Genomic DNA, 26,054 nt, shown 5'->3' with positions numbered 1-26,054 from the left:
GCACATGTCTGCTTCTTTAAGCACCTAAATACCTCGGACAATTTAGCTGCGAATCACTTACAAAAATGGGACTTTTAGGGGCTTTTGAGAATTTGGACAAACCCTGATCTTTGTTACATGGAAATGAATCCAGAGGACCATCATGGATTTCCATTCCCTTATGCCACATATACAGTAGCATGGATGAAGTATCCAGAATATGGTCGCTGCAGTCTTTGCACTTTTTGTACTTATTTTTGGTGAATACATCAGAGCAGAAGGGTCTGATCTGACCAGACCACCTTGGCGGTAACCGGGACCGCCTTGGAAGGACTCTCATGCTCCAGTGTATTAACCCTAAGCATCAGGGAGGGAAAGGGGGATCAGAAAAGAGCTGGTGATTGCCACAGCAGTTGTTTCCGGTTCCACAGCCCGGCTGTTTCTTCCGTCAATCATCAGCATCCGCGCGCACAAACACAAGTTACATGTGTTGGTTATTCTGAACTCTTCGACAATGTCTGGTCACTGTGGTTTAGGAAGACAGCAACTCTGGAAGGGCGGCTGCTATCTGGAGAGAACCAGACCTGCCACAAATTGGACACAACCATCCAGGCCATCCATCTCCCTCCCTCTGTAGCTCATTGCTGGCCAGGGGCTCCCACAACTGAATTCAATGGACAGCCAACATAGAGCAAAGGTATCAAGATCTGGCTCACTTCTAAGATAATGAATCTGAAGGTCTTACAGTCAGCAAGTCAGCTGTCTGGCAGTGGCTCCCCACTTAATCCAGTCAAAGTGTGCCAGACCACATGCACCATCTGCTGTGGCACAAGTGTCAGTCAGACACTGCTCCACATGAAAGCGGCACCCCCAGAGTCTCCTGCAGCCAGGGTGTGTGAGCAACAGCGGCAAGTGTTGCAATGGAGACGAGTGGCATGGCCTGGAAGAGGGACTGTGCAAGTCAAATATGTGCTGTATCTCCTGTCCCCAGAGGGCTGCAATGAGAACACTGCAGGGCTGAATGGACAAATCAATGCCGCTATTTAATACATCATTTCCAACAAATCATTCCTGCAGTCCACAGCTGCAATGACTCATGGCCATGCTCCTTGGCTAAAGGCTAACTCTCAGCTTTCTGCCACCATGTGCGTAGTGTCTGGGGGTGGTCAGGACTACTTAAGAGCCCTGGACAAACCTACAGGAACGCCGGGTCTGCCCTCCTGGCAGCCTGACACATGCCCAGCTGTCAGGGAAGTTGTGAGGCTGGGCTCGGGGTCATGTTTAGTCACAGCTTGGAGTCCTTACTCACCTGGGGCTGGCGGGACCTCCTGAGTCATCCAGACCACTTCCCCCCCATTGCATGTAATCCCTTACTCAGGAAAAACTCCCAGCAAAGTCAAGCCCCAGGAGCGAAAGGAGAGGTTTGAAGGTTGTATCTCCCCACTTCCCTGTCCTAACAGGGGAATCCACAAGCTCCGTGGAGCGAACAATGGTGGTTTCACACCCACTGTCCCATGGCATCCACATGGCTGACTGCTTTATCACTAACTTCCTGCCTCATTGCCACAGCCTGTTACTCATTTTAAAGGCCTCCCAGAGCCAGTACCTCCTATCTTCAACCTGTGGTTTGTAAACGCCAGGCTGGAAGAACGGATGCTATCACGCCCCTGTCCACTGGAAGCTGTTAGTCCACTTGGGAAGGCTCAAGAGCCTGGCATTGCCATTTCTCCTCGACCTACATCCCTTGCTGGAAATCAGTGCAAAATGAATTCTGAAACTCAAGGATAGCAGCTACCCTGGCAGAAGATCTAGATTATGTGCGACCCCCATTGCTGCCGCAATACTCAGAGGAAAGAACACAGGCTGGAAAAGAGGCCCCATGCTGCCATGCCAGCTGTACATTTACTGAAGGTGTCAGCTGATATAGAGAGGAGCCCGTGTCACCCTCCCTTTCCACCTTGCAAGAGAAAGCTGCATCTCATGAAATGATATATCCCCTGGGAGCAACAGAAGGCACAGAGTGAGACCGATTAAATATTTTCAACCATGTGTACAGATGTTCCTGGTGGAGGAGCTGTAAAATGTGTCCTGAAGCCATTTAGCAGCAAAGAAAGCCAAAAAGAAGCATGAGATCCTTCAGTATTTTTGCTAAGCCCAGGCATATGAATTGCTAATCCCTGCACTCTCCTATAAAGAAGCAAAAATCAGAACTTGCCTGTACTTGGGAGAAAGCCAGTAAGGAGGAAATAGCACTGTCATTACCTCTCTACTTTTAAGAAAGTAAGCCCCTCCTTTCTGGGATCTACATGCAGCCGTGCCCATTCCCCATCAGTATCTTAATGGAAGTCAGTACTTTCTCATCAGGAAATGGATTCTTTGCTGCCCAATTATTTTCCATTTTTTCCCCAGCATGGGCTGTGCAGAAAAATCCTTTCATTGTACAACTCAAAACAACAGGAGGGGGACGAGTGTCGTACGGGGGCGCTGGAATAGCTCAGAGATCCTGCAAGCAGCAGCTCATCTCGGCACCGAAGCAGCACATGATGCATTACAGACCGAGGTACCATGCCAGTTTCAACTGAAACGATGCTGCCAGCCTTTCCCTGCATGCTAATTCTTCCATCTGTCCTGGATGCTAGAACAAGCCTGCACTTGTGCTGAAGCCTCTCTGCCAGCATATTCTGCCACGGCTCTCGTACGCTCTGCTTCACATGCAAGACGATGTGTCGAGCACATCTCTTCTCCTTCCCATGCCCATGCCACGGGCACACTAATGCTATAAACCAAAAGGGAACCGTAACATGGACCTTGCGTTTTCATCCTCACCAGGATGCGGTGACTCCCGGCCCTTACCTGGTATAACAAGGGTTGATTTCTGGGTTGGTTTTTTGCCACTCTTGATCCGGTATTTGTTAATGGAATGCTCTATGTCTTGCAGCTTTTTGACGGCGTCCGTATAATCCTGCTTCCTCTTCTTCTTCACGTTTTTGCATAGGTCTGGCTCGCTAGCCAGTTTCTTTGCCGCTTCCACCAGCTTTTGCTGTATGAGGAAATTGCTCTCCAAGCTTTGTAAAGTGGGGTCCTGCCAATTTGTGACATAAGCTCTGTGTTATTACACTGGGTTGCAGATGGAAACCAGGCACATACCTGAGTAAATGAAACACCAGGTGCACCCCATATTACAGAATGAAATCTTATGTGAAAAGAAGTATTGCCAGACAGACTTAAAGGCTTAAAAAGACTCCTGCAATCTCTTGCTCAGCTCTCTGGTGGAGGCCTCTGGACAGGTTACAAAATGGTCAAATGTGGGTAACTAAAGTGCAAAACCTAAATCCGTGTTTAGATGCCAGGGACCCAATTTTTAGAGCGTGAAACATCTCGGCTCCATTTGAAACCGAACCTTGCTCCGCTTAACTTAGCCAGATGCAAAACTGATATCGTCACGGCTTCGTTACAGGGCATTGAAGTTTTAATTAATTACCGTGTGTAAAGAACTCTGAGAAAAGCCCTGCAGAAATGCTAAGTGTGTTATTAAGCGATGTCACAAGAGTTTGCTACAACAGGATTTCACACTGGCTTGTGGCAGCCCTGTGAATCGGGGTGCAGAGCTTTTGGTGGCAGAGGGATGCAAAGCATCCACAACCCCACACTCTACTTAGAGAAGAAACCTGGTTACATCCAGCCTTTAGATGTGAGCGGGACTGGTGTCTGCCCAGAGACGGCACGGGATGTTGCTTGTGATCACTTCCCTTGCCATCCCCTGCCAGCAAAGTGCCTCCTGAGCTCCATGGACAATGTGAAGCGATTTGGCCTGGGGGGGAGCCTGTGTTGTGCCATACAGGCAAACCCCACCCAGTGGCACAGTGGCCCTGGCATGCATACAAGATGTACTACTGAAGCCTGTCCATCTACTGGGGCTCCATCAAAACCTCAACCACTGTCTAATTCAGTGCCTGGAAGACCAAACCCAATCGCAGAGTAGGCCAGCGCCTTCGGAGACTGCCCTGCCTCTCTCAAAGTCACCAGTCGCATTTCCACTAGCTTCAAACAGTGCTGCATCAAGCCTTACTGGGGTTAGACCTCCCTTGAGCTAACCTGGCCTCAGGGGCTGCAGCAGTGGACCGTCCCTGGACACCCAAAGGCTCCATTTTAACCTTGGTGTCAGCATGTCTACACACGCACTCAAGAGCTGGAATAACTAAAAACTGTTGGGTCAAGATGTCGGCTGCCCTCTGGTCACCGAGAAGCCTACCTCTTCACTGGGAAGCAGGTTGTCATCCAGTTTGAACGCTGTGCCCACGCGCCTTCTGACCGGAGGAGGTTTCTCACCCGCGCTCAGGGGATACTCCTTCGGCATCTTGCCTGTCAGCTCCTGCAGAAGAGAAAAGACGCTCCACTATCAAGAGGCCGGGGAGGAGGCGGTCCAACGCCCCGCTGCAATTCGAGCGCCAGTCCTCACCGCTTCTCGCAGGCAGATCTTTTTCAGCTCCTCTACTTTCTGAAGCAGCTTTTCTTGCAGCAGCTTCTCCTTCTTTTTTAGCTCCGTAATTTTCTCTTTCTTTTGCTCCTCGCTGACCTCTGAATCCTGAGACCCTGAAAGAAGAAAACAACTTCCCTTCAATATTCACGGTGGGGTAGACCTGTTTCCTTCCTTTGCCGACAATACAGAGCCCAATCCTGTAGGCTGGGATTTCCCAAAGGGACAGGAAGACAGTTACATTTTCTATGAGATCTGGAGCTCTAGATTTGTTTTTTTCCCCCTGATAATCCTGTGTGCACTCTCATACACGGACACACAAGCAAACAGGGTGTTCATTTGTGTGCTTGAGTCATGTACATACACAGAGCCAAAACACACCCCATTTTATTAGACAAGTCTGGATTCCACTCTGCGGGGCTGATGCTGCCCACCAGCCGACACCGCGCTTCCCGGGCATGTAACGGTTGCAGGTTCAGTAAGCTGGTAACAGGATATTGTTGTGTCCCACAGTATAATAGTCTATGCAGTGCGTTTCTCTCTCCTCGCTCACAGCAAAATGGGTGGTTACATTTATAAATCAAATCTGCATCATCAGTGTATATATCTATATGAAAGAAATGGTGTCAGTTTTCCTTACACCCAGGGTTCACGGTGTATTACAATCTTTCGGGTGTGTTGGTTGCAGCTGTGTTAGTCTAAGGACGCAGGCAGACAAGTTTGTTTAGGGTAGATGTGATATCTTTTATTAGACCAAATAAATAGTTGGAAAAATTGTTTTTTGCAAGCTTTCGGGTATAAGCAGCCTTCTTACCACTATTTAGCTGGCCAGGTAGAAGGGTGCTTGTGCCTGAAAGCTTGCACAGAATAATTTTTCCAACTATTTAATTTGTGTTTTAAAATGTAATATCTTTTATTAGACCAAGTAAATAGTTGGGAAGATTGTTCTTTGCAAGCTTTCGGGCACAAGCACCCTTCTACTGCCTGACCGATTAAATCCTTGGAAGAAGGGCGTTTGTACCCGAAAGCTTGCAAAGAACAATTTTGCCTACTAGTTACTTGGTCTAATAAAAGATATCGCATTTTAAAACACAAACTAAATAGCTGGCAAAATTGCTCTTTGCAAGCTTTCCGGCACAAGCACCCTTCTGCCTGACCAACTAAATAGTTAGAAAGAAGGGCGTTTGTGCCCAAAAGCTTGCAAAGAACAATTTTGCCAACTATTTACTCGGTCTAATAAAAGAGATCACGTTTAAAAACACAATCTTTAGCATCTTGAATTCACTCAAAACAGATGTTACCTGAGGAGATTAAGCTGCCATTGCTGGCCATGATAAGCTGATTCTTTGCCTCCGAAGTCACTAGTTTGGAAACCTTTGGCGTTCCCATCTCAGTCAGGTCCATTGCTATATCGTCCAAACTCCTGGCTGAAGGAATTTTTGCCTGAAGGAGTTAAAAAAAAAAAAAAAAAAAAATCCCACATCCTCAAGTTACTTAATTAGCTTCAGAACAAAGGGTCACAGAAGATGACATTTCACACTTCATCTCCCGGTAAGCAAAGCACTAGGCCAGCGCCACCGCATGGGAGTTTCGGCTTTGGATTTCACTGCTTAGGGTTCCCTCCCCCAAGCTGAACCATCTCTCCGCTGAAAACCCCGACTATTTGCACAGCATTCAAAATGAACGTGAGAAAGAGGCGAGTCACAGGGTAGACAATGCAAACTCCCGATTTCACATCGCTTGGTGGCAGGCTGAAACAGACTGAATAAACCAGGCTCCCGCTTAATAGCTCACATCCCGGCTACAAAGCCCATTTCCCTCTGCTCAGGCAAGGCTGGTTTACTTTCGAACAATGCGTATTTAAGCGTCTACGGGGAAGGGAGCAGCAATTTTTGCTCACAGTAACTTGTCTGGTAACTTACTTTGCTTTGTTTTCTGTCCAAGTAAAACTGGTGTTGACTGATTGCCATTACCCAGATGGATTTGATCAGAGAAGTGTTTGCATACCAGGTCAGCACTACAAGTCCGCTCTGCCCAAAAGTCCTTCGTGACACCGAAATCCTAATGGGGCGAGGAAAAAACAAGAGAGATGAAAGCTAAGGCTGGTTCCTTTTGGGTTGAAAATGCATGCATCGCCTTTCTGCAAATCGGCCTGACAACCTTTATGCCAGTGGTCTAAACACGACCCCTCAACTCCCTAGCTCAGTGCATCCCCATGCTCTGACCTTTCCCTTTACGTTACAACATGGTATCACCACCATAAAGCCCTTCCCCGTTGAGTTTTGCAACCTGCTGAAACCGAAAATAAGGCTGCTGCTGCTCCAGCAAGTGCAATGCTGCTGAGAGCAGAGGTCAAGGGATAGGCTCATTATAAATCTAAAACAGGGAACAGAGCGAGAGGCCGTGCAGAATATCGCAGGGGGGTTGGAAGAGCGTCTCTGGTGTGTTTCGCACTGCTTTCCGCATAGAAAGCAAAGGGAGCAGCAAGCCAGCTGGGCTTGTCTGGTGGAAGAAAGGAAGGAAATAGGAAATCCAAAGAAGGAGGGTTTCACTGGAAAGCCTTGCGAATGCCTAGCTAGCAGTGTCCCACCCGGTCCTCACACAGAGGGGCTGCTGAACTGAGGGTGCAGGTGTATAGGTAGCGGTCACGTCCTTTCCAGCCATGGAGGAGTGAAATCCATCTCTGCTGCCCAAAGCACGTCTAGGGCTGCCATAAACAGTCCCACTGAGAGCACAGCAGGGACAAGGGGCTCCCCTGGCCGTCTCGTATGCAACTTGAGAGGACAAAAAATACATCTGTGAAGCCTTGTGAAGCTTCACTCCACATTACCGATGGATCCCAGAGCCCTTTTGGGGCTTTGCTTTTCTTCCGGGTACCTAGTGGACACCAGGGACCACATCCAGCCCGTATCTCGAACAAATGATCAGGGCCGTGGTTCCCCGTAGAAATCCACGCGCTCCTGATTCACTGCGGCTCCGCGGATGAGAGGATTAATCAGCGGATGACTAAAGCTTTCCAGATGCAATCGTCACCGCCTCAGCCTCACCTGCGAGGATCGTGAACCTCCACGGCAAATTTCTTCTCACGGAAGTACAGGTTTTCCAGCTGCTTCCATTGAAATAACTAGGAGAATCAGGAGAGAAGGAAACAAAACGGTCACCCCCAGGGTCACAGCAAACTCTCTCTTTCCACCAGCGTATTCATTGCAGTGGGAGCTCACACCAGCACAATTAATATTTAACCACAGAGCCATTGCCGTGTGCAAGATAAGGAAGCGGCACTGTTACACACCGTGCCTTGCACAGGGCTGATTTTAGTTGTGAAATCCTCTGCCGTCCCGAGCAGCCCTTTCTCCCTTGCTGTCAAAGGAGGCAGTGTAACAAAGCCTGCTGTCTGGGGAGCAGAACCGAAGGGATTTTTACGCCGATTAAATGAAGAAGCCATAATCAAAACGGTGACACACAGGAAGTGAAGAAAAACACGCCCTTCTCCCCCCTGGCCTTTTCTCTCCCAGCCCGATACAGAGAGCGTGCGGGAGCACCAGCATTGCAGTATGAACCGCCCAGGCAACCCTCATCCCAGTGGGATGGGATTTTGGGAGGCTTGCTTTTTTGGGGGGGGCAAGGAAGAGAGGAGGTCTGACATGTGGGAGGAGGGGTCAGGTCCAGGGAAGAAGCACTGCATGCTTCTCTAAGGAAGCCAGGGGTTTCCCGGGAAGTGCGTCCCTGCCAGCGGAGGACAGGGTCGGAGAGGACAGCACCTTCCGGGAGGCACCCTGCACCTCCATGGGGTTTCTCCCCCTACTACTGCATGGAAACTCACTCCCCTCCTTCCTACCAGGGCTAAAAGATCAGGGTTGGCCTCTTTTCAGCATGGCACATTTTAATGCTGTTCCCCTATAGGAGGGGGTTTCCGCAGAAGGGAACAACGGCACAATTATTTATTTATTTATTTATTTATTTATTTTTAACTTTCAGCGGTGGCAAGTGTGCAAAGCCACTTGAAGCCCATGGGGCTGCCCGGGCACAGCTGAGGATCCAGTTCAGCTTGCCAAACCTCTGCAAGAGACAGAGAAAGCCCTTCAGACCCCAGGCTGAGCGCAGGCTTGGCAGGGAAGGGGGGACAGATTCCTTTCACTTGCAAACTAAGCAACCTTGCTCTGGAGATCAGCATGAATATGAAACACCTCCTCCCCCGAGATCACATTTCCAGCATCACTTTTTAAAGGCAGGATGAAGCTTCAAACTTTCTAGCCAATTAATCAACACTTCATTCACTGGAACACAAAATATTCCTGTTTATCCCAACAGCATGTTACAGCATGAACAAATGTCAAGTTTCATAAAGCTAAACAATCTGTCCTGCTTTGTTTTAAATGCACTTAACACAGGTCATAAATAAAACATAATCCAGATCATATGTTTGTTGAGAAGTTATGGTCCTGGCTCTCTCAATGACCCTTCCCTCGGAGGAATCCTGTTTAGTCAAAGCTTTTCTTTGCCAGCTCTGCAATTTATTATTGTGAAACTTTACTTCATTAAAAAAAAACCCCCCAAACCCCTGCTGTAATGAGAAATGTAGTTTGCTTACAAGAACCATTTATTATTTCAAGATCATGCATGGTTTTTTTTGCAGTGCAGCTTACAACCAAACGGCCAAGTTATCTTTGCATTGCACTGACACTCAAAGCTGCTGGTGCTAACAAATGAGCAGTGTGGATGCTTTTTAAAGTGTATTCCTTCTACTTTATGCTGTTCTCCTCAAGAAGTTAATTCTAGCAGCAGTGTAAGAAAGAAAGAAACCTGGGGTCCCAAAATGCAGGGCCCTGGGGGAGTGCAGCCATGCTGCAGACAAGTCACACACATACATGCAGACCTAGAAGTTATACAGGTGGAAGCAGCCGAGGTCCCCTCCCCTCCTCTGCAGAAGATCCAAGAACTATTTTATATCTATTTATCTAGCTATAGATCGATCGATCAATAGATCGATTGATCAATATAGGCACAAACACCCTTCTTCTGGTCAAAGATATCACATCTACCCAAAGGACACTGTCTGCCTATGTCCTTCGACTAACACGACAACCAAAAACCCTATATATTGCACCAACGTTTTTCTCCGAATAAAACAGTGCATTGGGTACCCCCAAACTCCAATCTCCATACTCACCTACTTACAAAACCGCTCTTTCCTCTTATCTTTTTGGCTTGTAAGTCCAAAGGAGGTTTAAATCAAGTGATAGTCCATGTTCCCCTTCCCTCCCCACCCCACTCTACAACCAGTTTCTCCCATTGAAGCCGTCTTGGTTTCCCTCTGCTGCTGAGTCCTTGGCACTTAGGTGTAATTCTGGTTTCACAGACATCCTCCCACTGCTGACATCACGTGCACCACCACCCTTTCCCTGCAGATAACCAAACAGTGGAGACAGGAGGAAAGCCCCGGGAGTTTCAGCCAGAAGGGATGTGCCTTTAAGAGAGCTGAGCACAGCAGGATGCAAATGGAAGTGCCTTCAGCTTCAGGCTGATCTACAGCAGAGGTGGAAAGCACTATCCCACCATCGCCTTTACTCACGTGAGCGGTGACAGGTCCCACTGGAAAAGCTGCACTCTACATGCCAGCTTTGCTGCCCTTCCACTCGTGTGCCATGCTCAGAAAGAGCTACGGGCGTGAGCCCTTGGAAACAGCCGCTCCCTCTGCCTTATCGCTTACAAATGATGACTCTTGCTCCCTCGATCATTTCCTCTGGACTTCTGCTTTTTCATTTTATTTATTATTTTGCCAGGATGCAAGCACTATGTGCACCCTGCATACCTGCAGGTTGTGGGAAACCAGAGCGGCCGACACAATTAAAAGACAACCTGTTCTGCAAGTAGACAGCACGAACGAGGTGGGGCTTGGCATGTGGATAAGGAACTTCCCCTGGGGGATGCCTAAACTCCAGAGAAGAGATTTTGGCCCCCCACACAGACATGAGGAAACGGGAATGCACATTTTGACCTGCTGGCTCTACCCAGCCTCGACAAACAGGAGGCATCTGTGTATGGGAACGCACTGCCCAATCTTTCTGCAAGCAACTATTAGCGTAATTAAGCATGCCAGAGCTATGTGGCCTAGTTAATCTCCCCTTCCCACCCAGAGAAAGAGAGTCCCTCTGAGGGCTACCACCCTAATCCCCACTGTGAAAAACACTGTTAGGAAGTGGTTCTTCTGCCTTCTTATAAGGCAGCAATAGCACCCACAAATGGCACCGAACGTTTGCAAGAGATTCTGGTTTGACAGCCCTGGAGAGGGGAGTTTTCTATTTAGTTCAATTCACACGCAGCAGGGGCAATATGCATTGGTAACCCTTTACAGGGGCTTGGCTGCTTCGCACCCCCCAGTCTCTACTCTGTTTGCTCATTCAAACGGACCCGGATATCAACCACTAAACTCAACCGGGGGCATGGAAAGCAACTCCTGTTCTCAGTGGTATCTGCTTGGCATATGGCTGCACAGATGCAACGCATATTGCCTTTGCAATATAGGAGCATGAAGGCAAAAAGATGACTTTGGTGCTACATGTTGAGTCCATGCTACGTAATGCAAGGGCTAATTAACGGGGGTGTATATTGCAGCCGTGTTGGTCTAAGGCAGGGGTGGGCAGAATGCGGCCCGGGGGCCGGATGCGGCCTGCCAGGCCATTCTATCCGGCCCGTGGGGCCCCTAAAAAATGTAGAAAATTAATAGTCGTCTGCCCCGGCTGCCTGTCATGTGGCCCTCGATGGCTTGCCAAAACTCAGTAAGCAGCCCTCCACCCGAAATAACTGCCCGCCCCTGGTCTAAGGACATAGGCAGACAAGGCAGCCCTAATTAATAACATTTACTACGTCTATACTGCAATGGCTCCAAGCAGCCACATACTGTATCCGTTTTGAATACATACTGCAAAGTTACTAGGACTTTTCAAGGTATCTGTAAAGACATTAAAACTTATAGACCATAATACAAATCAGTGGCTGCCCAACATCAGCACCAACACTACAATATTTAGCATTTTCAGTTTCAAAGTGCTTCATTAACTATATTAGGCCTTGCAACATCCCCTTCAGGGAGATGCTCTTTGTATTTACAGTGGTAAACTGAGGCACAGAGTGACTTGCCCAATGACACAAAGACAGGCAGACGAATGAGGACAACCATAAATCAGGATCTCCTGACTCCCAGGTGATGTCTACACTGCAACCCACCTTCTGCAAGAAACCAAAGGCAGGCTGTAGCTGCCCACTGTGCCTTCATAGTCTAGGCACAGGGCGTGCTGCTGCTACGTGGTCGAAAATATGTTCAGATGATTGTGGCTGCATACAACTTCACTGTTCACGCTTTATACAGCATCTGTTTACATAAAAACTGCTGAGCATCACAATTTGTTTTGAATAAAGTTTGCTCTAACAGGGATATGTGGGTTCACCATGCTTATTTGAAAGTATAATATTACATATTTTATTTAAAATAATACATCTAAATAACTCAGTTAAGATATTAGCTCTTTCTTAACTTGCATGACTCACGCATTTCCCTGTGGTCAGAGAAGTTAGCTACTTAATGTTATTTTCCTGTAAGTCTATCATTTAGCTGACTATCCTTTAAAAACATTTAAGTGCATTCTCACGCACGGTTTCCAGTGGATCTTAAACATGTTTAAAATAAAACAAATCACTTTGCCATGCTGTCCATTTGCAAGACTAATTATGAAATCAGGTATGGACAAATAATACCTAGTCCATCTGATGATCCACAATTACAGATGAGTAAATTAAGGCTGTTCCCTGCTAACATCTGAAAGTAATAGATACAAGTCATCAGGGAAGACAAGGAACAGAAAAGCCTCTGAACACTGGAGAAAAATCGAAGGGAAAGAAACAAATTTGCTCAAGCTACTTTAAAATCAGATTTTCCAAATCAGGGGCCAAATCCAAGAAGTTTGTACTCAGTGAAACTCCCACTGAGCACATGCAAATTCTACCCCAGGCTAAATGCTCCCTAATTTCCAGTTCCCTTAAAATACCTTTCCAACAAAATGCAGAGAGAAGCAAAAAAAAAAAAAAAAAAAAAAAAAAAAAAAGAAACTAAAAAAAATCTGGAAACTTTATGCAGACTTTTAAGGTCAGAAGAAACAATCAGAAATAATTAAAATGTTTTCATGAGAGTTTGGCAATGTACATCGCTTTGAACCAAATGAGTAAGCGCACCTGAGCTAATAAGTGTTTTTTTCAACAACTCTTTTCCAACCACGAGCTTGCCAAACCCTTAATAAGCCCATGCAAGGCTCCCATTTCACTTAAAGGGAGGCCCACATAGCTCTTCAAGTGCAGGATTGCTTTTTTCAAAGCCAATACCAAGGGAAGACCCTCAGAGACGACCCCTAATTCCCCGCACCACACGCCGTGCAGAATGCCACCGCCCAACAGTAATATTTGAACGGCTTTTCCATGTCAAATTTGGACGTGACCTGTACATTTTAGAAAGCTAAACCCAGCAAAATTCATCAAGACATGTGACTGAGCAAAACAGAAAAGCCTATTTAGGGATATATAAACATCATCAAGGAAGCAGCTGTTCAGCAGCAGTGATGTACTAATCATTAGATTAAACATACATGTGACTCCCTCTCTTATAGTTTAACCAGTAGACTATTCTTGTCTATCGGTTTTATGGCAATAGTAACGACCAGCTCCAGCCACAGACTGGGTCCCACGTGCCCAGCACTGCAATGACCACAGAACAAATAGCAAGTCCGCACCTTAAAGAGCTTGCATTTTAGAGCAGAGTCCCTGCCTTACATTTCAGGAAGCAGGCTAGGAACAAATATGATTTATAGGAAGACTGCATACGTGTTTGGGGGCGTGTTATAAGCATGGGGGGAAAGTGCAAAGTTTAGGTACAGCAATGGCAGATGAACTCAAATCAGCAACGTGAAGAAAACAGTGAGAGAGAAGAAGCAGGATCAGTCCTGGTGCGATGCAGGTGCACAACAAAATGACTCCTCCTTTCCGCTGGCAGGAGGGAGAGCGCAGTTTGCATGTCCATTGATGTATCGCCACCACTTATTCCCTGAAAAGAAACTTCTATAACATGAGAAACCGAGGGAAGATACTTTGTGAGGGACTCTGTCATTTCTGATCTGCAAAGAACTTGGTTTATGGACCACACGACTGCACCGAACTGGAGGAAGTGAGACATCTAGGAAGGAAGAGACCATTGATAGCTAGTCATTTATCTGCAATCCAGGCTTTAATGAAGTCACTTGAATTAGAAATGACTGTATGCAGTAGTACACGTGTGTATTAGCCAGCAACTCAGGGAACCCAACTTTGTTATACTGCTTCAAGCAAAATAAAGACACATAAATGTGTTGGACTCTTCAAAAGAAACTTCATCGAGAGAACAGAACCATTCATGTGGCTTTAATAGCGGATTGAAGTCATCCATGAAAGGCGCTGTGATTTTCTCAGCAGAACTATTTGCTTGAAAAATGCCCTATGAAAGCATTTAAATAAGATGTAACTTGTGAAAAGTTTTGAAGAAACCCTCCCATCTTCATCTCTTGCCCTTTCTATTTTACCGCCGTAACCAGAGTTTGCTCCTTTCAAAAAGGATGTTCAAGCTAGTCTGTGCGTGCACATAGCAAGTAATGACGTTCTTTAAACTCATCCACTAGATGAGATGCCATCACTGGGTTTTGGGCTGGTCGCACCGTGGAAAGGGTTTCTGTATATGAAATCTTTCGACTGAAGACAACATATGCAGAACACTTTATACCTAAGAAATATTTTTCTGAGTGTCTCCAAATAAAATCAAAGTGTTCTCAACTCCCTTTGTCTGCAGGAAGGGGAACAAATATCTTGCAATGACTATCTAGACCAATATAAACAGCATCTCTCTTTGAACAGGTGAAGCTTAAACAATACTTTGCGTCTGGAGGGAACTGCATTTCACAGAGCGGTCTTATTACAAGCCCTGTGTTTGCATTAAATCATTGTGTTTGCTCACTATCTGGATTCTGAATCAATGACTTCTCCTTGGTGAGAAATACCACACAGTAACAGAGCTCTCTGCATAATTAGATCAACTGGCTGGGAACCCAGTGGAAATGCTATTGTATTCCAAACAATTGAACTATGCAGGACAGGACACTTTCATTAGGTAACCGTTCTGCAGGAGAAAACTCTCAGCATCAGCATTTAGACACCTCTCTCTTAATTTCTTAAACGCTTATCATAAGCATTATCCAGTTGCAAAGCTAGCATGTGCTACCAACCATGCTCTGCAAGGCCACTCTGTAAGTGGCGTTATTGCAAGTTTTGTAGACTTGAAGCTGTAATGAATACTATTTTTTTAAAATTTGGGCTTTCAGGCTACATTCAGCGACAGAGGGGTGTGGATTATGAACCCAAGTTACTTGCCTCCAAGTGCTTAAAGTGGAATCCATCTGAGTCATGTACATTATAACGCGCAACTAATATGCAGTTCATTTTCCTCTGATTTGCACTTCTGTCTCAGAAGAACAAGGCACGTTCAATAAATGATGCTTCAGAAAGTGCTCCTCTGTTTCCAGAATAATCACTGCCCCAGAGCCAAGTACTTGTACTGGTTCTGACTGCAGTCAACACCAAGCTTGCCCTTAATTTCACTGGTGTAGGATGTGTATTAGGAGTGAGGGTAAGTCCTCCAAAACATTTTGCTGAAATACTGCATTTCATCTAATGATCCAGTCTCTTCAACAAGGCACAAAAAAAATGTCAGGCCCAAACCTGCTTGGCACAGCCTTCTTCAGCTGAGCAGCATCTAATGTGAGCAAGCACTCTGACTTCATGAAGATGACCTACAGGACTGAGTTATGGTGAGCACTCGCAGGAGGAAGCTTTTGCAGGATACAACCAGGGGCCATACTAGGGTGCTGGCCCTGCCAGCCCCCCTGCAGAGAGGAAGCCCCATTTATGTTACATGTGAACAGACCATTTCACCACATTGTTATACACACTGGGTGCATCTACATGTGCTATTAACAAGGAGCAGAGAACTCGGGTGCAGTTTGCATTGGAGTTTATTGCTCCCGGGTGCAGTGTTTACAGCACACGAAGCAGGGGTGGCACAGCAAGGGCCCCGGGGGGTCAGCCTGTGAACCCAGAGCTGCTCCCCCCCAGCTCAGTGTGCTATAGAGGGGCTGCCTGGGGCACAAGGGTACTTCAGTGCGGGGCTAGGTGGCAGGCAGTCCCATACTGTAGCACACTCGTGCCCTAGCCAGCCCCAGTCACCATCTACACACACGCTGCAGTGGAGTAAATAACTCCACCATGGGACAGTACTTGTTTTGAGCAGGACGATCCTATCCTACGGCGAAGTTAATTAGTTTAGTCAGGCCTAATAGTGCCGCACGTGTAGGCGGTGACACTTTACTGCGGAGCTAATTAGTCAACTAGCATCTCATGCACTCACTGTGTGCACTGGCCAGCTGTGGGGCAGACTGAATGGTTTTTGTGGTACTCCCCCCCCTCCCATATTTTATGAATATGGGCTTCAAGAGTTTCTGAGGTGTGCATGTTACCAACGGGAAATAAAATAAAATAAAATAAATGCAGCCCTCTCTGGGTTAAAGTACAGGATGGAAAAAGGCAGAGTGTGATTACTTCCCTGGAACAGAGCCAGAACGCTGTGGACTCTTGCTAAGCATCACATCTGAAACTTTCCCACCCCAACAAGTATCAGTGGATAGCTGCACACCAATTTTTCACATATGTCTAAAAACAGGAAAACCCCACTTGTGGGTTACACTGTGACTCAGCATCTCCCTCTTTCTTTGCCGAAGAGGCCCACACATATGTGAAATGCAGCCAGCTCGGAGGGTGGAGCACAGTGAGGATTCCCGTAACTCTTTAACCAATACTTAGGGATAAATCTCACCAGACTTTGGATCCAGGATGCAAACAATATAACAAGCCTAACAGAAAACCTGCTGTGCAGATTATTTTGACTCCATGAAGCAAAGTAAGAATTTTCCTGCGAACCCAACGGTATCAACACTTTGGGTCTGAAAAGTGGTTGGATTTCATATACCACGTGCCTCTTCCTCTCCTGCTGTTCTGCATCCTTTACCTAGCAATGCATTGCTTCTGCTGGTCACAAACCTACTGACAGACCTCCTCTTCTGCCTCTTCTGATATATTTCCAGCTTGGAATAGTTATTTAAAATTAATTTGGCTAGTATTTCTAGCCAAAACACATGGCACGGTCTGACAGGGAGGAAGAACGGGGCAACACATCTCTGCTAAAACTAACAGCTGTATGGCATACGTAAGCATCGTTCCTCTAAAACCCAGCAGTATCTGTTCACCTCTGTGCGCTGCCTGTATCTCTTTTCTTCTTGAAATGAAACTACCCCAAGTACCTCCCTAGTGAGGTTCCCAAACACAGAACCACCCTTTGTGCAAAGAAACCATTTGCACATTAGTCCTTAGCTTCCTCCTTCCAAGTAGGCCTGTGATCTCATGTACTCAAATTAGGCACAATTTCAAGCAACTTTACTGATATCAAAGCTTTCCCCCTCCCCTGCCTCACTTTCAGGCTCCCCGCCTTTCCCCTGTGATTTGTTTGCTAAGCTGTATCATTATAATGATGGCAGGATGGACAAGAATCATTGAACCTAATGGTCTACCAACATTTCCATTATAAATCCTATCACATTTCCATTATAAATCCTATCCTACCACACAAAACTCAGACTGCCAGGGTGTGGCTGCTGCTATCTGGGCCTGGGCAGCTTCAAACCTGAAGCTTCCTAACATGGCTAGTGTTGAACACTGTAACCCCGCAGATACAAAAGGGGTTAACTGAAAGCTGGCTCTCCCAAGTGCTTATGGTGCACTGAGTACTGGACACCACCAGCCCTATTTACTGCAGTGTTTTTAGTACTTTCAACACCTCTGGAGGGCACCCAGAGCTTGAACAGTATTTGATACTAAAGCTCTTAGCACTGCAGACCCAAACTTCTTGCCTACCAATTTGCTTACATACGGCTTGTAATCAGTTGGTGTTTGCAACTCCATAACACAGGGTGAAGGGTGGGAATCTGCATCGGCTGGAACCTGTACCCGGTTTAGCAATTTATAATCTCAATTCTAGTCCGTGTATATAAATGACAGCAAGTCCTATGACCAAACGTGGCCCTTGCATTAAACAAAACAGGAGAGAGGAACTGAATTGATTTGGAGGATGTAAAAGTATGAAGACAAGTAATGAAGGCAATCATTTAGTAGCTGCCCAAAGAGAGAAAAAGACAGTGGCAAGCTTCAGAGGGATTACCACGCTGAATTCCTACTGATCAATCTCACATTAGGCATTTTCATGAAGCTGTGGACATTTTTATACCTGTTGTGGGACTGGGTGCTTTAAGGAGCGAGCCGCACTAATTGAAACCACCCGCACATCACGTGTATCAGTGTCCCCGTGCTAAAAAAACAGCAGTAGGGTGCTTTGAACTAAAGCTCACCAAGCATGTTTTATTTCACAGCACCCTGCCACCATTTTTTCAGCACGGAGATGTGCAGGGACGCTGATACACGCGGCGTGGAAAACTGCCAGAACACGTTAAATTTCTGTGCTGCAGCTGGATTTCCAGCGTGTCGGAGCAGGCTCCACGCACATGTACAGGACCCCCGTGTTTCTAGAAGCTGATCCAGAATACAAACCTACCAGTGCTTTTTACACATTTGAAGGATCCTGTGAACTCGTGTGAACCTTTGCCAAAATAATGGATGCAAGAAAAAAGGAGTTCATGGTGAGCTCGGGACTCAAAGCAGCAACTGCTTAAAAATGTACACATTTCCACATGACATGCAGAAAAAAAACAACTTACTTTTCTAGGCTTGACTTTGTCTTGTAAGTCGTACTGGCCGATTCCTTTATAACTGATCCCAAGCCACCAAGGGATTCCTTGTTTATCCTGTAAAATGGAGAAAGACGAGAACTACGATCTGACCAAGATCTAATAAGAGTATCGACACATTTCATCCTGCCACCAGCATCTGTGGGTTGGGACAGTGAATAAACTTGGCATCCAGCAGCAAGGTTGTTATTAAAGTATTACTTTCTGTGAGCTCTCCATTCAGCACAATAAAACCCTTTTGCTCATGTCGCTCAGTTATCTACGATGTGCTGCTCATCAATTGAACTATTTCACCCCTCTCAAAAATATATATATTTTCAGGTAGAATTGTAGGAAGCTACGTTAAAATGTTGCAGGGCTGGGACGGCAGACAGCGGCGCGGGCACCAGCGGTAGCTGCATTTCACTCGTGAAGCCAACATCACTTAGGAACCGTCTTCTGTGCATGGCATTTTCCTAATCTCAATTAACAGCACATCATGTCTCTGGAGAAATGTTAACTGCTTAAAAAGATATAAGGGATAGCCAGCATGATCCCATTTAATTAGATGGATACAAATTTAGCTCCTGATAAGATTACTGGAGATTTCACTAAAAATTCCCTTCTGTGTTCTTGGGCACATAAGTGATTTTGCTGTTTGGCAACAGAAGAGTTCCTATAGATCAAGGAAATAACATATGGCTCAAAATCCTACTTTTTAATACTTTCAGACAGATAGCCTATGATTAAATTACTGCTTTAAGAGGACGATGGTACATCACGAGCAAAAAAATCATGCTACTTATGGACATGGACTGACCTTTACTCCATAGTAATGGACTCCATAAGTGGGCAGGGCTTCCACCACTTTCATGTACCTGCAAACAGATTGATAGAGATGAACTGCTCTGCAAAGGATAATGTCTCTTCATAGGTCGTCTTTTTTTATGAATTCACATTGAGTTATTTGCCTTAGGCCCTAATTCCTGGAAGACCCCAGCACACACAGCTGGAGACAGAGGTGACACGCAGGCCCACCCAACGGTGACAGCAAAACTCCAGAGGACACGAGACAAAATGCTGCAGACTAAGTTAAACCTTGCCTGGATAAAGCAAGGGCTAAGATGACATGTCCCACTGGTCTTTTCCAAAACACTGAAGGAGCTGCTTATACTTATTTAATTGTACCTACTTAACTATTAATTCTACTGACTTGGCCAAAATCATCACCTCAAGAAGAAACTCCTTTATAAAACAGAACTATATGTACCACTGTTTCATTAAATATTTAGGTGACTCCACAGCTTAATGAACCCCTACGAGGACCGTTCATTCTCAGTTCCTGCCAAAAAAAAAGAAAGCACTAGGATTTTCTAGCAAGACTTTCACGGATATGCAGAAAGCTGCAATCACACAACTGAGTGGGGCAAGTTTCACGCTGCCTACCTGATGTAACTATGCAGCTTGCTATACACCTCTAGGTCTGTACTCTACCCTTCAATCGTCTCTACTTTGCCCTTTGAAAGTCCAATAAGCTCAGTGAAGTTAATGAGAATCCCTGACCTATTTAAAAACCAAATTTAGCCTGTTTTAAATACTAAACATGCATTGTGTTTTCCCTACAGAGCTCAAGGCAATCCTTTTTTTTCCCAGAACGAGGGGTGAAAACTAACTGTTAGCAAAACAAAGTAGGGAGATCCACTCTTGTGGAGCTGGCAATGAGGTGATAAGCATTTCTGCATATCTAAGATATTTAAACATAGAGGTGAAAACCTAACTGAGAATTTGTGAAATGCTTTGGTTTAACTTCGATATGGTTTAAAGCAGGCAACAGGTTTATTACCAGAAACATCGTTGCTGCAGAAATGGGGAAAAGGTTCACAAGGACTGTGGGCATCAGCCCAGCCCGCCTTATCATTTGACAACAGGAAGGATTTAAAAAAAAAAATGCCCTCCAGCTGAATAAGTTTTATACTCACTGAACAATGGCTTGTCCTCTGCTCAGGCCTTTAATATTTACATAATGCTCAATCACTCTGTCCTCACTGCAAAATAAGCACAGAAACCATTTCAGAGGCTCAGTGATTTTTTCTTTTTTATACGCAATGTTTGATGAAGTTCAGACGCACGTTCAGCATACACAAGATATTTCACTGAGCATTTCTCACTGTAGCTCACACTTGATCCCCAAACTTCATTAGTCAGAATGGGCCTCCTGTCCGATCGTTCATGGAGGACACAAGGTCTCAGATGCTAACCGAGTCATTGCTGCAGATTAACCTGCTTTTATATACAATCTACTAACTGTATACAGTGCTATCAAGAAGCATGAAGCACCCAAACTTCAAATGACAAACGCTCCACACACGAAACAGATAAAGTTATAAAAACAAGGATTTTCGCATTCCTACGTATTTTTCTTCCAGACATTACAAATGAAACAATGGGTTATCATCACCAGTAATCTTTGCACCCTTCTCCCTCTCCTAGGCTCAGTATTTTCCTCTGCTAGGAGTAGACATAAAATTATGCATTCAAACCTTAGCCATAAAGAATAAAAAAGTAAAACCAAGCTAAATGAGTTAGTTGCCTGACACAGGCAAAAAGCAAAGGCTTATCATAAGCCATTAGTACAACCCTGGAAATGACATAATACAGCAGAGCCTCGAAATAAAACCAATGAGGGGATAGTGGACCTAAGTCAACGGGCTCGGTTACGAGTATAATGGTCTCTTAAATAATGTTGCGTATTCACACTACACGTGTGATAGCCCTTACCCCTGCGTGAAATGCATTCAAGTCACATCACTGGACTAAATCTATGTTTCAGATGCTCCAGGGCTGTTTGGGGTCACCTTGTTATAAAAGATAGGAGCCACTTGCAAAATCCAGACCTAGCAGGAACTTGGATGGCTCAAATCTCTCCAGCATTTGCTGGAGATGGTTTGACCCGCTGTACAGCAAAATAACAGCTGGATTTCCATTTCCCTACACGGTGAAAGTGCTTGAAGCAGTTGGGAATGACGCGGTCAGGATCAGCCCCACGTACAACCCCTTAGAGAAGACGGTGTCAAGCCAACTGCGTCATTCCCCACTGCTATGGGCATTTACCGTTTTTAATATTAGGAAGGAGCTTACCAGTAGGCAAGGGATGGATGCTCTTGCAAAGTCTTGGTAGGAAAGACAGGCAACGTCTTCAAATCTTTCCTTGTGTTTTCATCGCTAAAAAATATGAATAATACGCAAGTTACTGCCGGTGAATCACCCGTGCCGTCATCAGGGTTAGCAAAAAGGACGAGCTGCTGGGTTTTAGCTACTCAACAACCGGTCCCTTCGCCCCGTCTCCTGGCTGTCACAGCAACGTAATTCTATCGGCCTTCTCACATAACCGCTCTGCACAAAGCAATGCAACGTAGATTGGTGCTAAAACTCATTGCGAACGCGATATAACTATAGAGGCATCAAAGCTGCTGAAGAAAAGAAAAGATGGCATTTCTCCACTGCGGAGCACTGGCCGAGTTAGGAAATCTGCCCTGAGCAGCTGCAAAAGGGAACCAGAAGAGACTGTCGTTCGCCAGCTTTACAGGTTCATTTTTTGGTGGGTGTTTAGTTAAAACCCACTCCCAACAGCAACCTACCCGCTGTAGGCGTGAAAAATACTTGGCAGTCAAAAAAAGTTCTAGAGCAACATTTTCTAATTGAACTAGGAGTTTCACTCGGACTCAAAAATTTGTTGCAGGACCGGGTAACTTTTGGCAGGACTGGAAAAAAAAAAAATCAAAATGCACAAGGCACCACAGTTTACGTTGATCTGATCAGCCAGTCTAAGCCCAAATCAAAATGTTTCCTTTCAAGCTGACAACCCAAAATTCAAGACTGGTGAAATCTTCCATTTTGAACTACCCAAAAGAAGGGTTTTTTTTCCTGCACTTGTTATTCTACAGAAAACTTTGCTAGGGTTTTTTTTTGGGGGGGGGGTTGTTTGTTTTTTTGCGGGGGGGGGTTAAGCTTTTGAATCAGGTGTTAAAATATCTGAATTTCCCACAAGACACAAATTCCATGTTTTGACCTTAAATCCTGTGATAGAAGACAGATAGGTGCATGAACTTTTAAGGGGGAAAATAGGCACCCACTGAAGCTATCGACTGGAGGCAGCATGGAAACGGTTAATATTTTCTGTTGACGTGGTTCATTAATTAATCAGCTGAAGGTTGCACGCCTCATTTCTGCAAAATTTCTGCATGCTTTCGCAGCAGCAAGAACAGGCGCAAACATGACTCTTCTATGTGAGGAATGCAGTGGTCTGATTCAGTGGCATCTGCTTCGGTATCCGAGTTGCACAGGCTGGGTGGTTTCACAGAGGAGTTCATTTCTCTCTCTCAAAGCTCCCCTGCAGATCTGACTCTCTCTTGTGAAAGATTTTACATGGGCGCATTATTCCTCCTCCTCCTGAATGTCTTGGCACATGCCACATTGCACATCACGGAGGAGAACGGGGCACCGGCATCGCCACCCGGGTTTTAACATTGCACGCCGGGGAGGTACAGAACCAGGGACAGATTTCCTTCCTTGCAAGGAAACTCAGTGTTGAGGGTAAATGTCATGCTAACAGCACTGGAAATTAAAGGCATGCCATTCAGAGGGCATGGGATAGTAGGGAGGGAGACCACCTCTATGGGTGAAGGACTAGCTCAATCCACAGCCCATTTATGCTTCAGGTTGGAGGAAGCTGCCAAAAAGAGGGTCAATTAGTATGGACTTGCTATTATTGCTGAATTTCCCACACCACTCACTCCTGTCAGGCTTACACCTGGCTGCTCCAAACAGAGATATCCCAAAGAGAAGAGAAAAAAAATAAAAAATAAAAACCAAGTTCCCTCTTTCTAACTCTCAGCACCGCCAAACCTCACAGTATTAATCTGGGGACAGAAAGATGGCACAAGAATCTATCTAAAGAAAAAAGCGACACGCTTCCTCTAGCACTCCTAGTTGGGAAAAAGTTGAGACAGGAACCTAACATACCGTCAAGTCTCTGAAGCCACAAGGCAAATAAAAGCAGCCAACATTTAAGAAAGAAAGAAAGACAGAAAGCCTGACCCATAATCTTGATGCCGAATCCCTTTGAAATGCACTGCACTTGGGAAAAAGCTTGGGCAGGCAAGATCCGCATGCTACTTTGCTGAATAACAGGGGCCATGCCTCCTAAACGGACCCACATCCACACTTACAGACACCTTGTTTGGGAGTTCAGGCAGCAACTTTAGTGGGCTCCTAATTCAGTAAAAGTAATGGGTGCTGCAGGTACACAGCAGCGCTGGGCACCAGTCGACTGATGGACAAGCTGGTGTGAGCCACCTACATTGCAATGTTCTGGTCCACAAACATCTTACCCTCATCACACGCCAAGAGATAAGGGCCGTAGCTTAGTCTGCTTTCCTGTTAAATAGGAAATATGGCCCTTCGTGGTTTAAGTTTGGAAAGAGCTGAAGCTTGACTTGAAAATGAAGTCCACCTGGCCAGTTCCCTTCCACCTGGGCGGCAGACTCCAAGCAGTACGGTCTGCAGACCTCCGGTCGTTGAAGACTGCAACCATCTCTACGCCAAACCTCCACGCCGAGATTATAAGACTGTTTCACCAGCCCTTGTCTAGTACGGCTGTGCAAAATTGCACCCGGTGTTTCACTTCGAAGCTGTTTTGAGCTCGAAATAGTGAAATCGAAACGAAACAAAAGCCTTCGAAACAGCTTCGAAATGAAACAAGGGCACTCGAGACATTTTGAAAGTTGTCGTGGCTTCAGCGCCGGTCTCAGGCGGCAGCACCAGCCTCCTGTCATCCGGCAGGCAGATCGGGGGCTCGCCCGCACCCCCGGGAGGGTTGCAGGGGCTGCGCCGGATTCAATTTTTTAAACAATTTTTTAAGTCCGAGTCTTAGAAGTTAGCCCTTCCCTGGGCACCCAGTCTCCTGTGCTCAACAGGTCCGTCCTCCACGTGGCATATTGGGAAACGCACACCTATGTTTCTCGCAGAGTTTGTGCATTATTTCCAATATGGCCTTTCTCCAGGACTGGTTGCAAGCTTTCGGGTCCCAACACCCTTCATCAGGCACAGGGAGCATCTGTAGTTGCTGTGTGCGTCTGCCTGGGTGGAACGGAAGTCAGTCTAATAAAAGAGATCACATTTACCCAAACAGCCTCGTCTGCCTACGTCCTTAGATCAACACGGCTACAACCTACACCCCTTTCTCCGCGGCTGTAGCTCATCCCAGAAAATGGATCAAAATCTGCAGCTATCTCCATCCCCTTCGCCGGTTGTGCTCCTTCGCCCTTCGGTGAGCGGCACAACCCAGCACTTGCACAGCGTGGAGACACACCTGCAATGATTCACGGCCTCATGGCCAGGAAGAAACCCCCCGCAAGGAGTGACAAGCTTTTCTCTTTCCCAAAGTTCGCTGTCGCAGAGAAAGCAAAGCACGTTCTCCCCTCCTGACTCACTTCCCCAGGCCCTAAGAGAGGCCCACACTGTCCCTTAAGAGGCAAAATGTCTACGTGAAATTTGAAGTATTAGCCACTGCAGTTTGGGTTTTTACCGGGTCTGCAAGATGGGAAACCACAAGGCTGCAAGAAGCCCCCATTCTTCCACCATCTCAGCTACCCACATAGCACGGTAAAGTGCAATAAATGGTTTTTACTATGCCCTGCCCAGCCCTGGGGAGGACACAGAAGCCGCTCCTGTAAGCGGTGGTGTTGTTCCCCCGTCAGGACAAGGCAAGCCGGCTCTCTCGAGAGCAGAGCTGGAATTCAGCTGTCAGGACCAAGGGGCCCACTTGCATTTCATCTGATCTCCAATACAGTGGGGCGGCGTCTTAACACGCTGCTGTTGGTGCCTGGCCCAGCTCCAGCGCCTCAACTGCCCTGAGTCAAGAGGACCGAATTTTTGGCAGAAGGGTTTGCTCCTTTCCCAGGAGAAGAATACACAAAAAAACCACTCATTCGAGGTGTTTCTTTTCTCGGAGGAAGCGAATGAAAGAACATGAGCAACTGGGTCTCTTTTCACATCTTTCTTTTCCATCCTTCCTGCTCTTTTATTTCTCCCCTAGCAAAAATCTTGCATAACTTGAATTGATCTGGGCAATTTAAATGAAAGGCACCTGAGGTGCTTCTCACATATGGCTTTAATTTGCATCTGGTGTGTGGTCTGTATTTAATCTTCTGCTACAACCCAGCTTAGGGTAAGACGCTGCTCCCCACCTCCACATACAGCTCTCCTTGATCTTTGCAGATCTGCCGTGTGGACCAGAGGATGGTACAGCTACCAATGGGGATTTTTTTTACTGTCTTTAATGGTCCCTGAGCTTAATGAAGGGTGTGTGAGCCTGGAAGCTTACAGAAAAATATTTTTTTTGTTTTGGTGATTTCTTAATTGGTCTAATAAAAAAGTGTCATCTCTCAACCACAAGTTCAGAATTTATGGATTTTTGTCTTAGACCAACACAGCTACCAAGTACATCCCCCCCACCACATTCAAAACAGGTATCGTACTATGAATAGGAAAGCTAATCACACAAACGACCAGTTCCAGCTGTGAGCCCACATCTGCTGCATGTGCCTGTCTAAACCCAAGTTATGCAAAGTCAGCTGTGACTCCAAGTTTTAGGTTCGAACATACAGTTAAAATCCATCTGACGTCCCCATCAGAAA

At 46.1% G+C, this 26,054-nt stretch overlaps 1 protein-coding gene across 3 annotated transcripts in view; it reads right to left on the bottom strand.

Moving 5' to 3' along the window:
* FRMD4B (FERM domain containing 4B) overlaps positions 1-26,054 on the bottom strand; it is a 138,322-nt gene that overhangs the window by 9,792 nt on the left and 102,476 nt on the right. For all 3 annotated transcript variants that reach the window (XM_019504780.1, XM_019504777.1, XM_019504779.1), the window contains exons 8-17: positions 21,496-21,579; positions 20,337-20,402; positions 19,178-19,235; positions 18,349-18,435; positions 7,504-7,580; positions 6,379-6,517; positions 5,758-5,899; positions 4,439-4,572; positions 4,232-4,351; positions 2,833-3,061 (exon numbers count right to left, since the gene is read on the bottom strand). In XM_019504780.1, coding sequence (XP_019360325.1) covers positions 2,833-3,061; positions 4,232-4,351; positions 4,439-4,572; positions 5,758-5,899; positions 6,379-6,517; positions 7,504-7,580; positions 18,349-18,435; positions 19,178-19,235; positions 20,337-20,402; positions 21,496-21,579 — 1,136 coding nt within the window. The remainder of the gene's footprint in view (positions 1-2,832; positions 3,062-4,231; positions 4,352-4,438; positions 4,573-5,757; positions 5,900-6,378; positions 6,518-7,503; positions 7,581-18,348; positions 18,436-19,177; positions 19,236-20,336; positions 20,403-21,495; positions 21,580-26,054) is intronic.

The sequence above is a fragment of the Gavialis gangeticus genome, unplaced genomic scaffold (assembly GCF_001723915.1).
Source record: "Gavialis gangeticus isolate Ggan-Ray unplaced genomic scaffold, GavGan_comp1, whole genome shotgun sequence".
In the NCBI taxonomy this organism is placed as follows: domain Eukaryota; kingdom Metazoa; phylum Chordata; order Crocodylia; family Gavialidae; genus Gavialis; species Gavialis gangeticus.
The sequence above is the reverse complement of the archived record's forward strand: the minus strand, read 5'-3'. Positions and strand labels throughout refer to the sequence as shown.